Genomic DNA, 16,211 nt, shown 5'->3' with positions numbered 1-16,211 from the left:
ACATGGACATGGCACATTTGTCATCGAAACGAGAGCAAATCCCTTACTGCAGCAAGGCAGAAAGATAAACTAGGCCCTCCCAGGTGTCTGTTCCTTGCTGAAGACTAAGTGTAGATCCACGTCTGTACATGGAGGCATGGGGCCCACACTACCATGAGCCTGTCTGCTGCAGACAACGCTCCTGGGAGTGTGGTTAACATGCTGCGGAGACCAGGAAGTTTCTCACTTGCTAAAACAAAATCATGAAGTTATCAACAGAGCAGCCAGGTTCCAGCACTCCCTTCAGAGCTACCCAGTTCTTGAAAAACAGGTCAGGAAGCACAGATGCTTTGTAAGCCTGTTGTGATGGTTACAAGTTGACACACATGAAGCACATAGCATGATGTGTGTCCGCAAGAACACCCAATGATCAAGAGTGCCTCCTCTGTGTGTTGTCCATGACTCCACAATATTGAAGGTCAAGAAATCCTACCTGCGATAGAAGCTCGGAGAAGTACTGCGAGCTGCTTCTGAGGAGAAAGGAAAGTACATTTTACAACAGCAATACAAAATGCAACATAGTGAAATTACATGAAGGATGTAGTGGTAGGACATAATTAGACACAAATCTCGTGTCACCATTCATTATAATATTAATAGGCAGGTGAAAATGCCCTGAAGTCTTACTTCCATTTCATTGTGGAATGAAAAACGATAAGAAGAAGAAAGAAATGAATGAAGGACTAACACGTGGAAGTAAGCTGCTGTGGGCAACGACTGCCATTCTAGCTGAGCACCGTCACCCTGACATGAGGTGCTCCGCCAGCAGAATCCCCATCCCAAGGTGAGGGCGTCAAGCACATGACACGTTGCTCTCCTGGACTTGAAGGCTTGAGGAACACTTCATGTTCTGTGTTGGCCCCAGAAAGTTATCTCCAGCTCTTCCACTGAAATTGCTCAGTTCAGGGTGAAAGTCTCTCACAAGGAAGGAGAACTAACGTCACTGTGCAGCTCAGCATAAAAACAGGAAATAGACCAGGAACCAAGAGGTTTGAAATGAATCTCCAGTTGTCAGTGAGGCAAAACTCAAGGGAGGGCGGAGTGCTTACCCTCCCGACTCCTCCTCGGGAAAGACGCTAGTACAAGTGCATCGCTCTAGCTCTGCTCCTGTCTGATGTACGCTCATCTTCCACTTAATCTCCCTTGAAAGGAACCATTGAGGGCGATTTGGTTCAGTGCTGAAAGGTGCTCGTTTGGAAAGTCTGCCAGCCCTGCTTCCTTTCTGCAGTCACATAACGCAACATGGACATTCTCTTGCAGAAGCAAGAGTCACTGTTGGCTTCCCTTCATTGTGCACGCGTGCAAGTAAAAACATAAATCAATGAAAAGAACTCCGGGAGGGGTCGCTGCCTTTGGAGTGAAGACCGCTGAGCGGTGATCTCACAGCGAGACATGGTGAGGGAGGCACTGGGGACAGAGCGACAAGCCTACAGAGAACCGCCTGACAGCAAGCGCACGGATCCACGCACGCGCTCGTCCCAGGCCAGCAGCTGGCTCTCACTAAAAGAGAAAATAACTCATTCTCTCTTCATTTGAAGGACACAAACACCCAGTGAGACCTTCCTGGTATTTCCAATGACGAGAGTCGAGGGTTGTCCAAAAAATAGTCGAGGCTGAGGTTGCTCGTGGTGGAGCACTTCCTTAGCCAGCAGCCAGTACTGATCACCATACATAGTGAAGAAAGTGTTATTTACAAAATGGTTCCTGAGAAAATGAGCCCTCTCATCATAACAGTGAATCTCTGCATACTCATCATGAATGGCACAGGATTATTATGATTTATCTACACCATTAATTTCCTGGTCTTATTTCCAGAGGATACATAGGTAGGAAAGATGTTTTAGACAGTTTTCTATTTTTTATTTTATTTTATTTTTTTCTTTTTCAAGGTAGGGTCTCCCTCTGGTCAGGCTGACCTGGAACTATGTAGTCTCAGTGTGGCCTCGAACTCATGCTGATCCTCCTACCTGTGCCTCCCAAGTGCTGGGATTAATGGCGTGCACCACCACGCCCGCCTCTTTAGACAGTTTTTAAAAGTGCAAGTTACCGAAAGCGTTTCATTACCACTAACACTTTCGGGACAGACTTGGCAGAATGTGGTGTGTTCCTGCATGATGTGATCTTTTTCAGCTCACATGACGGGGCAGATCTCCCTGAAAAGTATACTTTCGGCATGTTAAATAAGAGGCACCATATTCCAATTTAGTCCACAAGAAGGCAAGGTCAAAAAGGAGCTGGAGGTACAGCTCAGGAGGGGCACAGTGCCTAGACTGCTCAGAAGTCTCTATGCTGAATTTGTTGAAAAGACCAAAAAAAAAAAAAAGAGGAGGAGTGATCTAAAAGACATATTCAGTGAGCCTGTTAAAATGTATCACAGCCGGGCATGGTGGCGCACGCCTTTAATCCCAGCACTCAGGAGACAGAGGTAGGAGCATCGCCGTGAGTTCCAGGCCACCCTGAGCCTACATAGTGAATTCCAGGTCAGCCTGGGCTAGAGTAAAACCCTACCTCAAAAAATCAAAAAAAAATAATGTATTACAGGCAGGCATAGTCACCTCAATATGTGACCGAATGACCTCAGGAAAAGCATCTTGTATGGTTTGTGCAGACTGACAGGTATAAAGTTATACCACACAATGGTAATTGTAGGAACGAGCAAGAAATTAATAAAGTGTTTCATGGTGTATCGTATGGTATGCCACAGATCCCATTTGAAGGTATTCATGGCTTCATTACATCATCAACTTGTATTTTACACATGCAATCATTGTAAACCACTACAAAGATAAATCATAACTGCACTGTAATAAACAATCATCAGATACATGATAAATGTATGTATTATACAAATGGATTTAAAATACATTTTTATACCCTTTTTTCTTTGTAGTAATGGCAAAAGAAATACAAAATGTTTAAAATCTTTCTCATATTTGTAAGTGATTGTATCTATGTGTCTAAGATTGTTTTCAGGAATTAAAAATCAACCAAAAACTGACTTTGCATTATCTAGGAAGAATTACTTAGCTCACTTTGAACTCCAGTCAGTTGATAAATAAATGAGCAAAATGTATAATGACAACGGTTTTTGTTTTCCCATGTAAATTCAGAGCAGCAGGCATAACTGAAAGTCAGCATTTTTCCCCAGAGTTGGGGGTTTGGGTCAGTGAGGGATCAAGGGCCTCACATGGCTGAGGCCCTGCAACTACACCCAGTATGGGGAAAAAAACAAACAATCGGAGACTAGAAAGATGGCTTAGTGGTTAAGGTGCTCGCCTGAGAAGCCTAAGAACTGAGATTCGATTCTCCAGGTCCCATACAAGCCAGATGCACATGGTACCTCATGCATCTGGAATTTGCTTGCAGTGGCTAGAGGCCCTGGCACGCACGTTCCTACTCTCTCTCTCCTCATTCTGTCTTAATTAAAACAAAACAAAACAAAAGAGCAGTCTCACCTCGACGTCGCACTGTATGCTTACACATCCTCCTGCGGTGCATTTTACGGTGTTTCCTAAAAATAAAGGATAGTTACTTGGATGCACTTATTAAAATCAATCGATCACGGGTTCTTCAGCAATTAGTAATGATTGATGATGGCTTTCCTTATTTCTCCTCTGAAGTCAAAGATAGGAATAGAATTTTCCCTTGGAAAAATCTTAAAACCACACCTCCGTATGATACCTGCATGCACAAGGACACACATAGGCAGACACACCCACACACACAGGACAGGGGTGATCTGAAGCGCGCTCACTCCCCGAGTCCACATTCTTGCTCTCAGCGTTCCTGGCTCCTTGACTCTCCATGGCCGTTCTTTGCGCTGCTGCAGGGACTGGGAGTTCCCTCCTTACAGCACACAGGTCCCTGTACCTCTCATTACTCAGAAGGAACGAAGGATCGCCCGAGGTTCCAGCAGAACCACACCATACCAGGGGCTCACCCTCGTAGGCATTTCTGGGAGTCTGAGCCTGCTTCCCCCACACTCGGTATGGGAGATGAGGAGATGCATTGCTACCTGTCAGCCTCACCTGCCACCACGCTCACATCACAGCACATTTTGGGCATTCTGAAGATGGTTCTTATCAGGAAATTGCAGAGTGGATGTTGAAACTACAACCTCACTGCGTCTCTGCTCAATCACCGTGACTCTGTCATGCTGAGTCCTTACAGCGCACACCCTTGCCACAACTCCCACGCGGGCTGCACGCCTCACGACTGCTCCCCTCTCCTGGCAAGAGCTGAGAGCTCCAGCTCTATGTGCCTAGGATCCACTTGGCGCTTCACCCCTGGGATGAACATTGAGAGGGCTGTGATCCTGCTCTGGAGAGCCACAACCAACGGGCCATCACTCATGGGGTCGCCAGCAAAGCTAAGAGCCCTGAGCACGGCTTCCTTTTGTCTCCAGCCCTCAGTCTTCTCAGAATCGACTGATCTCAACTCTGTGTGCTCAGTACTTTGTATTTCACACCCAAACAGTGAGGCCATGGGAAATACCCCCAGACGCGTTGAGGTTCGGGCACCTACAATTTGTATGCAGCTTGTACGTAGAAAAATAATGAAGGGCAAAGGGTCACAAGCAGAAGGAGCACACAGAAAGAGAGTTCCCTGGGATCTAAGGGAAGGTGACCTGCTCCCAGTCTCAGCTCCCTAACCAGCAAAGCAGAGCACAAAGACCCCGCGTCAGCAGGGTGAGAAGGGACAGGAACCTCCTATGCATGTCTTGTCGCTTCATCTGACCAGTGACTGTTCTTGCTAAGCCTTCCTTGCATTGCTTCCCCTGTATTCGTGAGAGATGAGTCAGTCTTCCTTCTGTCTACTCGCTGCTTCTGACTTCTGTGAGCGCCACCACTCAGGACAGCACAGAGCTGACAAGAGGGAACCATACCTATCCAGCAGCTCCTCCGCATGTATATCTGCGCCCATGTGTTCCAAAAATTCTGCTATAAAATCTTTGTTTTCCTGTAGAGCAAGGAGGTATGGCGTGAAGCCTTCCTACAAAAACAAGAAATCAATCAATCAATAGGCACACAAATAAAATAATTAAAATAAAATAATACAGATAATTTACAACTTACACAATTTATGCATTTCTCCACTGAACTGTAGAGATCATGAAAGAGGTCGTGAACACAAGGAGGAGTGTAGACAGTAACTCACAAGTCCCTCTCGTCCTCGTCCCGAGCTGCTCCTGCACACAGGCCGCTCCTGCGCTGGGACGTGCGCTGCCCCTGCTCACTATCAACACGTGCACTCCAGTTCGCTCAGGAACTCACCTCAACACCCACTGCCTCTAAGGAATTTCACTTTGACGGACTTGAATGATATTTTCCAACTAAAACAACAACTATGTGAACACAGTGTGCTACCTTTTATCTTTGATGCATCACTGTGCATCTGGCTACATGGGATCTTTTGTTACAAAAAACTTATTTATTTAGAAACAGAGAATGATAGAGAACAGAGTTAGAATGGGCACACCAGGGCCTCAGGCCTCTGCATACTAACTCTAGAGGCATGTGCCGATTTTTGCATCTAGCTTCATCTGCTTTCTGGAGCAGGAAGCCTCTGTTGTGATGGTTTGCAAGCAAGTTCCTTAACCACTGAAACATCGATCCAGGCCTAATTTGTAAGCTTCACACCATGTTATTTTGGGGGGGGGGTGGATTTAAGTAGGGTATTATTCCAACCCAGGCTGACCTGGAATTCATTACTGAATCTCAAGGTGGCCTCAACCACACAGCAATCCTCCACCTCTGCCTCCCAAGAGCTGGGAGTAAAGGTGTGCACCACCATGCCTGGCTTCAATCCAAATTTTAATCTCTAACAGAACGTGTAGGCTCATGTACTGCTGTACATTGCTGTCAACCATGTATCTTTATAAATTAATATTAATCAAGTTGATAACCTTGCAATATTTCACAATCATCATGAACCACGATGTCAAATATCTGGAATGGAAAAGCAGGAGGCGTGAGGTAATATCCTGGCATGTCCCTAGAAACCTGGAACTCACGTGGGCCCTCCATATAAGTAGTGTGTGTTACTAAGACACCAGAATGCCACATGGACTCACAGGAGACTGCATTCAATTATTGCCTATTCAAGGTAGGGGTCTCCTGCTAGCTCAGGCTAACCTGGAATTTGCTATGTAGTCTCAGGGTGTCCTTGAACTCACGAAGATCCTCCTACCTCTGCCTCCCGAGGGCTGGGATTAACGGTGAGCACCACTACGCCCGACTGCGTGCTATTTTTCATGGCAAGTTTCTTTACAAGTTTCCATCAGTTCAAATGTGGACTTCATGCACGCAGGCAAATCAGTGTATTTATGAGCAACGTTGAGCCCACAGCCCTTGAGATTTCCCTCTGCCGTGCTCATTTCCACATGCTTAAGGAAAAGCAAGTGTGTGACTGTGGACTCTTCCTTTTAGCAAAAAGTCAAGTGATAACAACCTAAGTGTAATGAAAACGGTGCCCAACACCCTCTACAAGAATTTCTTCAACACATTAGCTTCCACTCCATTTGCACCGGTATCTTCCCAAGTTCTCAATCAATGCATTGTGAAGCCATCTTAGGGCTCTTCTTATTAACTGAATGTTTCTCCCACTGTAAAACTGCCAAGCTGCTGAGGGCAGGCTTTGAGAACCATCACAGACACACTGAGTGGATACCACACACCTTCAATTCAAAAACCTTTCCTAACTTGCTACAATCCTCAGCGAGAAAATCTGGCTCATGTTTGATATTTGTTAATGTGTTGAAATGAATGAGGACAATAGAGAAGACATCCTTGAAAGGAAAGCCTCTGATTATTCAAAGGCTATGAGTAGCAATTTCCTAAACGCTTTATTTTATTTTTCCTTTATTGATTGATTTCTTATATCGATTTTTATTTTGTTTTATACTGATATTTATTTTATTTTATTTTGGTGTTTCACTGTAGGGTTGCATTCTAGTGCAGGCTGACCTGTAATTCACTATATAATCTCAGGGTGGCCTGAAACTCATGGAGATCATCCTACATCTGCCACTCCCTACCGTGTGCTGGGATTAAAGGGTGTGCCACCACACCGAGCCTAAAGTTTGTTTTTTTGTTTGTTTGTTTGTTTTTCATCACTCCTTCTTACAGTTCAGCCTCATCTCAGAAATGATTCACTTTCAAAGATTTTTTTTTTTTAATTTTAAAAAGACAAGAGAGAACTGTCCAAAGGCATGAGCCACCACAATCGATCCCCAGAGGCTTGCGCCACCTCGTGGGCATCTGTGGCCCTGCCCTTGTCTCACGGTTGTACATCTGGCTTACACGGAATCTGGAGAGTCAAACATGGTGCCCAAACTTCCCGGGCAAGCACCTTTGACCTCCAAACCATCTCTCCCGCCCATCATTCACTTTTATATGATGATCCATGCTAACGAGGATTCCATTTGTCATAAATATTTATTTAGAGTTGTAAAACAAGGCCCAACTCTTAGATAATTGACTGTTCCGTGTTGTTTTACAGTAATTACAAAGTCCTTGGTGAAAAACATATTTAAACAAAGTTTTACCTTTAAAACATTCAATGTCTCTTCCATCATTTGCCACAAAAGCATTGAAATAATGCTGTAGCCACGAAAACGTCTTTAAGAAGTTCCAATGCCAGGCATGGTGGCACATGCCTTTAATCCCAGCACTAAGGAGGCAGAGGTAGAGGATCACCATGATTTCGAGGCCACCCTGTGACTATATACGGAATTCCACATAGACTGGAGTGGGGGGAGACCCTACCTCCAAAATAAAAAATAAAAATAAAAAGTTCCAATATTAAAAGAAAAATCTGGGGCTGGAGAGATGGCTTAGCGGTTAAGCGCTTGCCTGTGAAGCCTAAGGACCCCGGTTCGAGGCTCGGTTCCCCAGGTCCCACGTTAGCCAGATGCACAAGGGGGCGCACGCATCTGGAATTTGTTTGCAGAGGCTGGAAGCCCTGGTGCGCCCTTTCTCTCTCTCTCCCTCTATCTGTCTCTCTCTGTGTCTGTCGCTCTCAAATAAATAACTAAAATATTAACAAAAAAAAATAGAAAAATCTGTCAAGAGTAAAATTTCAAACCATTTCACTTTGTTAACACTGGAGATTCCACATATGAACAATGGAGCAGCATGTGCCTTTGTTAAAACAAACCTATTTCAATGAGTGTGGAAATAGAGTCGGGTCATCTTACCTTTGTTTTTGCCTCGATATTTGCATCGTAGGCAAGCAGTAGATCTGCCAGTTCTAAGTCATCATTCAGAGCTGCGTAATGCAGCGCGGTGTTCCCGTACATGTCTGCGTCGTTCGGATCAGCTCCATGTGTAAGCAGGGTATCGACACACAAATGAAACTCCCGCTGGCTGGCCTGTGGACCAAGAGTTCCCCAATTGAAAGACATCCAGATCAACAATCCACTAGCTTCACAATTACTTCCCTATAAATGAGAGACATTCATTTTTCCTCTCAGCTTGTTTTGTTCCCAAGTTGACATGAGGGCTCCTCATGTAGCTCAGGCTTCTCATCCCAGCTTCTCATGGGGAGGGATCACAGGGGGGCGCCCCTCCTTGATGTTCGAGCATTGCAATGACTAAGTTCTCACACTGAAGTTGCTGCATGTTACCTACCTTGATAAGTGGAGTGCACTGCTCGTTATCGAAGACACTGATGGTGCATTCGTAGTCGAGTAACAGATGGACCACTTCCCTGTGGCCATAGGCACACGCGTAATGCAGAGCAGTTCTATGCAAATGAGAGGGCATTTTAGGAAGTTATATAACACTACATCAAAACACATCCATTATAAAACTCAGGTAGGGTGCACTTAGTTTTCATCAGAAGAGAAGGTGTTAGAATTTTCTTATTTTTATTTACTCTTTGCTTGCAGGTGCTTGTATGGAGTGTGAGTGTTGTGTATTTGTGTGTGGGGGGAGGTGGATGGTTAAAAGTACATCTGATGCAAAGCCCTGTGCCAACCTCCTGTAGAGGCAGGAGGAGTTCATCGTGGGACCCCTCCATTTCTTGACTTTTCTTGCTGTAATGTATTTTTTCTTCCCGAGGTAGGATCTCACGGTAGCCCGAGCTGGCCTGGAATTCACTATGTTGTCTTGGGCTGGCCTTGAACTCACAGCAATCCTCCTACCTCTGTCTCATGAGTGCTGGGATTAAAGGCATGAACCACCTTGGCCAGCCTTGCGTGGCTACTTTTCTTGGACACTGAGCCTCCTTGGCTCAGGACCACGCAGTGTTCAGGAACCTCAGCAATTCTTTGGTTTCTGCCCCACACGAGAGCGGCGTTAGAGGCCATCTGCCCACACCCAGCCTTCTATGTGGATGCCTGGGACTCACGCTGGAGCACCGTCAGGCTTCTCAGGCCCTCGTGCTTGTGTGAGACACTCTGAGCCACTGAGAGATCCCCACAGCCTGTCCACATACTGACTCAGGGTCCTGGGCTTACAGTACACGCCTCTACCAGTGCCGCGTCCGTGCACAGAGCAGCCTTTACACTGACCGAAGCTTGGATTCGAATCCTGCTGTACATCTTCGCTTCCCTAGGAGGTCTACTCATGTTTTTCATCCATAAAATGGGGACTGGAAATAGTAGTTACCTTAAAGAATGTTAGGGTGATGGTCTAAAGAGATCAACTCAAAGCCTGTAGACTTGTTTAAAATGCTTAATTGTTCAGTGTTTGTTAGATATGATACCTAATATCATTCACTACTATGAACAAAACTGACATCACAGAGCCCCGTGTGGAGGTAGATTCCTTTAATCCCAGCACTTGGGAGGCAAAGGTAGGAGAATTGTCATGAGTTCAAGGCTACCCTGAAACTACATAGTGAATTCCAGGTCAGCGTGGGCTAGAGCAAGACCCTACCTTGAAAAAACCAGCGAAGAAAAGTAACATTCCAATTATGTGAAATAGAATCATAGCTCAAATTTCAGATATAAGAATTGATGTATTCAAATAACCAAAATGGTTTTTTCTATTTTTTAAGAGAGTGAGCGAGAGGAACCGAGAGAGAATTGCTGTGCCAAGGCCTCAGCCACTGAAATTGAACCCTAGGCACTTAGGCCACCTAGTGGACATGTGTGAGCGAACTAGCACTTGCCTCACCTTTGTGTGTCTGACTAATGTGGGATCTCAAGGGTAGAACATGGGGCCTTAGGCTTTGCAGGCAAGCGCCTTAAGCACTAAGCCATCTGTCCAGCACTAAATAATCATAATTATAAATGTGAGAAAGTGTCTGCTTTCTTGTCCATCTCGGCCTTGATCTTGCAATCCATTACTTCAGCCTTTTAGTAGCTGGCATTGCAGGCCAGGGCCACCCTGCCAGGCATTCTCTGATGCTCTTCATCTCACATTTTGGCATCTCTGGCATTCAAATGCTACTTGTAACAGCCATGTTTCACGAGTGTGAATGGCAGGGCTTTTTTCCTTTAAATTTATTACCATACAAAATAAAAGATAATCACACAAGACTCAATGAGATGTGCTCATGACCGCAAGGCAGCACAGACTGTGTGAGGATCTTCGCCAGCAGCCACGTCCTCCTTCTCCACTCTTGTCCACCTCTATGGAAAGGATGGATAGGAAGGAATGACTAAGGCCCCACCCAGCCCACTGTTCCCGCTTAGGATGAGCTCCTTTCTCCTTTGCAGGGCCTTGGATTTAGGGCTGTCACCCGATTGCTCATCTGGCAGTCAAAGTGAGAAGACAGAATCTCTCAAATTTCTGGAAGTGCGTACTTGCAGCCAAAACGCTGGGGAAACCTCCATCCATCCCTCGACATTGTGCAGAGGAACCCAGCCACACAGGTGACACCACTCTCCCAGGATGACCAGTCCCCCGGGCAGTCCCTTGCCCCTCCGGGCCTTTTACCTGTTCTGTACGTCGGTGTCGTTGACGCTGAATAGTCCGCTCCTCAGCAGACACCTCACTGTCTCTACTGAGCCTTCGCTGGCGGCTTGGTGGAACTGCCCTACAGGCTCGTAGGCCTGGAGATATTTTGGCCTTTTGTGCCTCTTTCTCTTTAGGAATGTCCAGCAGAAGCAAGCCCCGCACAGGCTGGTGCAGGAGCTCTGGGGCTCAGGGCTCCATCGGGACCCTGACGCCCTCCTCATGACAGAGGTCAAGGGCCTCACGGGCCCCCTCCCCCCATCAGTCACAGCTTTTCGTGGCCTCACGGCCACATTCAGGGTAATTACTATTAAAGAAATACCAAATATGGCCAACACTTTGTAAGTACTGTGTTCAAGGAAGACCCCTGACTCACTAAATGAATGGTAGGAGCAGTTGGTTGCCAGGCAACGAGGGAAAACAAAGTTATGTCACAATTGAACGTGACCAGGCAGCCTCAACTGAGGACATGGAGGGTCGGCCACGCACAAGCAAGTGCGAGGCAAGCCCGTCTGACACATGTCAGCTCTGCGCACAAGGCGCCCTGCAAAGGTGAGCTGCCAGGGGTGTGTGTGAAGTGTGCAGATCCTTTGCTGCCCAGCTCTGCCCACAAAGCCAAGTGGTTTCAGTGTGAGGAGCAGGTCCCGCTGTGCACTTGGGTAGCTTTTTTTTAACCTACGATGTCAGGCATTTAAGATTATTGGTGGCTTGATTTTGTTTTGTAGACTTTCCAGTTTCCTGTACATGAGTTCACCAAACCCAAAAACACCAACCTGCACGGAAGGAGAAAGACAGAGCCACAGGAAGGCGAGCGAAGGCTGCAGGTGAGCATGGTGCAGTCCCATCGCGAAGCTCAGAGGCATCTTCAGGATCGCCACCGCGCCCGCCAGCTCATCTGCTCTCGACAGGGTCCCCTGGGCTGCCAAAGCGGCTTCCTTGGCCTCTGCAGAAGTCCCTCTGTCCCTTGAAGTGATGCAACTCTGCCTTTCCTTTCCTCTTCCAAACCCAGTGTGTCCTGTGGGCCTGCCTTGCTCTGACTTCACTGCCTGGTAGGTATATTTGCCAGCGTTGACTGGGACCCCAACAACCAGGTAGTCATCTGCACTGGCTTCACACTGACTCAGGAACTTGGTAGCTGACATCCAGTGAAGAGATGCGTCCTTGCGAGGCAGCCCCAGGCTCTTGGAGACAGCCCTGGGGACGAACATCGCCTGTCCAGTGCTGGGAGGTGCGAAGGGGTGCACGCATGTGTAGTTCTTTCCCAGTGGCTGTAGGCCCTGCTAGGCCATTCAATCTGTCTATCTCTGCTTGTAGAGAAATAAATAAAAATATTTAAAAAGTCTAACTGGCACCCTGACACCCGTGAATGAATCTTCTATTCATTCTTTTCTAGCTCAGCTCTATTTGTTGTACAACTAGGGAATTCACTCACGACTTCAGATGGAAGCACTGAAGGCAGAACTCTGGACAGCGAACTGGCAGTGGGCAGTGCTGTGGGCCTTGGCCAGTCACCCCCCAGAGGGATCCTGATCCTCTCCCTTCACTTTCACTGTCACCAGGTCTAGTAATGGTCGTGGACCTCAGGGAAAACCCTGATAAAGCTGTTGGGCCGGCTCTGGGAGAAGCCTGTTCTGTGCTGGAGTCCACACCACCCTCCGCCCCTCCTGCTGGGCAGCAGTGAGCAGTGCTGAGGTGCTGCAGGGCCTGCAGGAGGCCACAGAGGGCGCACACCCACCAAGGCAGAGCCTGGCCTTAGCTGGCCCTGCTGCCTGAGGAGAAGGACCAGGCGCAGCGCAGCTTTGGGGGCCCTGGACTCTGAGGCGCTGAGAAGATGCGCAGCCTGGGCAGATCCATCCTGAGAGACTGCTCCTGCCAAGCCCCACTGCACAGCGACGCTGAGAAAAGGGTGTTGAGGGGGCTCCCCAGGGAATATAGGCAGTGGGTCCACTAGCCAGGTCAGTCGCAGCAGGTATATCCTCCATTCAGGTGAGGTCAATGTCCACCTCTGTCAGCACTGCCCACTTGTGCAACATTTATAAAGTGGTCTGCGATGCCCAGTAAGGTCCCAGGCCCTTCACACTCCCTGGTTCTATGGCAAACTTGATTCATGACGGGCCAACAGTATCAGTCAGAGAGGTTTTTAAGAAAATTTTTTTTATTTTTATGTTGGTTTTTTTTTTTTTTTCTGGTTTTTGGAGGTAGGGTCTCCCTCTCTCTAGCCCAGGCTGATCTGGAGTTCATTCTATTCTCAGGGTGGCCTGGCACTCATGCAGTCCTCCTACTTCTGCCTCCAAAGGGCTGGTATTAAAAGCGTGAGCCACCACACCAGTTTTAAAGATTTTTGTTAATTCTGCTTTATTTATTCGAATTTCACAGACACAAAGAGAAAAGAGAGACAGGGGGAAGGACAGAGAGAATATGAGCGCGTCAGGGACTACAGCCACTCCAAAGGAACTCCAGACGCGTGCGCCCCCAGTGCATCTGAATTAAGTGTGTCCTGTAGAATCCAGCCTCTAACTGGTGTCCATAGGCTTCACAGGCAAGCGCTTAACCTCTAAGTCATGTCTCCAGCCTATTTTTTTTTCATTTTTCTTTAATTGTTTTTTTTCCCAAGGCAGGCTCTCACTCTACCCAGGCTGACCTAGAACTCACTCTGTAGTCTCAGTCTTGCCTCGAATTCACTGCAGGCCTACTTCTGCTTCCCAGGTCCTGGGATGAAAGCTGTGCTCCATCATGCTGGCAACTTTTCTCTTTGAGAGGAGGGGGAGCGAATGTGGGCATCCTAATCACCATCCCCTGATGCTACCCATTTCCCCGGTCCCAGACCCACGGTTTCTACAGGCACAGTTCGGATCCGGGTCTGGACGTGCGGCAGTGGGGGACTGAGGACTTTGCTCCGCAGCCGTGCCCCAAGTGGAAGCTCGTGGCCCAGCATCCCGCGGAGACCCAGGGACCCGGGGCGGCCCCGCCGCTGCCCCACCGTGCACCGCCGGGGTCCCGCCAAGACGGGCCGTGGGAGTGTCGGGGTGGGTCGCGGGACCACCGGCCTCGCCGCAGGGAGTCCCGGGCGGGCGGGCTTACCTGGCCGGTGTCCCCAGGCTTCTCCTCCTCCTCCCGGGGGTCGTCCCAGGAGCGGCCACCCCGCAGGGCAGGGAGGGGCCCTAACGGCACCTCGGCGGGGGTCCGAGCCCAGGGTCTCCCGGCCCGCGGTGCGGGGACGCCGGCCTCGCCGCACGGAGCCCCGGGCAGCCCGGCGGCCGCAGCATCCTCGCAGCGCCTCGGCCCCGCGGCTCCCGGCCTCCTCCAGACCCGGGCTCCGCGCCGTGGGCCGAGCTGCAGCCCGGCCAGGCCAAGGCCGCCTGACCGCCGTCGCCGTCCACGAAGCCGCTCCCGCAGGAGGACGAGCTGGACTCTGCGCCTGGGGCACGTGCAGGTCAACCGCGCCCGCCCTCCGCCCGCGGGACCCCGGGGACCTCTCATTTGCCCACAGCCCTGCCCATCACGTGCCAGACCGCCCCTTGCCCGCCCGCCTGCCTGCAATGCTCAGGACCTCAGGCATGGTGGCCTGTGCCTGCAGTGCCAGCACTCAGGAGGCGAAGCAGGGGGATTGCTGTGAGGTCGAGGCCACCCTGAGACTACACAGTGAATTCCACACCAGCCTGGGCAGCAGCGAGGTCCTCCTTCTAAAAACGAAATATGAATACTAATGATTGAAAGACCCGGAAACTAGACTGGTGCCATGACACGCTTCAGTAAGGGGCTGCACCAGCTAGGCCGAAGTTTCACAAACACAACTGATTTTGCCTAGGTATACTGGCACATGCCTTTACTCCCAGCACTTGCGAGGCAGAGGTAGGAGGATCACTGTGACTTTAAGGGCACCCTAAGACTACATACAGAATGTCAGTCAGCCTGGGCTACACTCACACCCTACCTCAAAAACAACAACAAAATGCAGATGTGGTGGCATACACCTGTCATCCCAATACACGGGATTCCAATTTTGTAGCCTTGCAAGTTACAGAGCAACATCCTGTCTCAAACTTTAAAAAAAAAAAAAAAAAAGCCAGACCTAGTGGCTCACATCTGTAATCTCAGCACTCAGGAAGCTCTGAAGTAGGAGGATCACTGCCGAGTCAAATCCAGCCGGGTCTACATAGCTAGTACAAGGTCAGGCAGGTCTACATGTGAGGTCCTATCTCAAAATAAAAATAAAAAATTATTTAAATAGCCGTGTGTGACTGCACACCCCTTTTATCCCAGCACTCAGGAGGCAGTGTTAGGAGGATTGCCATGAGTTCGAGGCCACCCTGAGACTACACAGTGAATGCCAGGTCAGCCTAGGCTACAGAAAAACCCTACTGTGAAATAATAATAATAATAATAATAATAATAATAACAATAATAATAATAATAATAATAATAAGCGCAAGAGAGATGGCATAGAGGTTAAATCATTTTCCTGCAATGCCAAAGGACATAGGTTCAATACCCCAGGACCCACATAAACCAGATGCACAAGGGAAATATGCGTCTGGAGTTTGTTTGCAGTGGCTAGAGGCCCTAGCATGCCCATTCTGTCTCTATTCCCTCTCTCTGCTTACAAATAAATAAATGAATAAAAATAGTAATAAGCCTTTAATCCCAGTACTTGGGAGGCAGATGTAGAAGGATCGCCATGAGTCTGTGGCCGCATTGAGTTTACATAGTGAATTCCAGGTCAGTCTGGGCTAGAGTGAAACCCTACATCAAAAACAACAAAAAGAAAAAAAAAAAAAACAGTAATAAAACTTTCCTTGATTAAGGAAATGGAACATCATGTCCATTTCATAGATAATGCTACTGAGGCTAAGAGTGAACGAACTCAGACTGGAGAAATGGTTCAGTGGTTAAAGGCACTTGCTTGCAAGCCCAATGGCCCAGGATCAATATCAAAATAAAGGCAGACGCACCAAGTGACACATGATTCTGGAGTTTATTTGCCGTGGAAAGAAGCCCTAGCACACACATTCACTCTTTCGGACTGTTTCTCGCTGGATAGTTTTCTCTTTCATATTTGACAATAAGAATAGATTTTCTTAAAATGCGTTCGGGAGTCAGTAGGTTTATTGTGAGTTTGAGACTGGCCTGGAACTACACTTCAAGTCAGCCTGGGTTACAATGAGACCCTACCTTGAAAAAAAAAATTGAATCTGTGTGGGTTGGCACATGTCTTTGTCTATGTTTTTAACAACTTTTTAAAATTCATCTTTTCTTCATTTGAGAGCA

At 48.0% G+C, this 16,211-nt stretch overlaps 1 protein-coding gene across 1 annotated transcript in view; it reads right to left on the bottom strand.

The window, feature by feature from the left end:
* The window catches only part of LOC123453703 (dentin sialophosphoprotein-like), a 39,698-nt gene extending 27,547 nt beyond the window's left edge, over nt 1-12,151 (bottom strand). The window contains exons 1-7 of the mRNA XM_045131328.1: nt 11,717-12,151; nt 10,926-11,074; nt 8,670-8,784; nt 8,237-8,410; nt 4,925-5,031; nt 3,495-3,550; nt 473-509 (exon numbers count right to left, since the gene is read on the bottom strand). Of these exons, the coding sequence (XP_044987263.1) occupies nt 473-509; nt 3,495-3,550; nt 4,925-5,031; nt 8,237-8,410; nt 8,670-8,784; nt 10,926-11,074; nt 11,717-12,151 (1,073 nt within the window). The remainder of the gene's footprint in view (nt 1-472; nt 510-3,494; nt 3,551-4,924; nt 5,032-8,236; nt 8,411-8,669; nt 8,785-10,925; nt 11,075-11,716) is intronic.
* Between the last annotated feature and the right edge of the window lie 4,060 nt (nt 12,152-16,211).

The sequence above is a fragment of the Jaculus jaculus genome, chromosome 12 (assembly GCF_020740685.1).
Source record: "Jaculus jaculus isolate mJacJac1 chromosome 12, mJacJac1.mat.Y.cur, whole genome shotgun sequence".
NCBI lineage: Eukaryota > Metazoa > Chordata > Mammalia > Rodentia > Dipodidae > Jaculus > Jaculus jaculus.
This window is presented reverse-complemented; position numbering and strand designations above follow the sequence as displayed.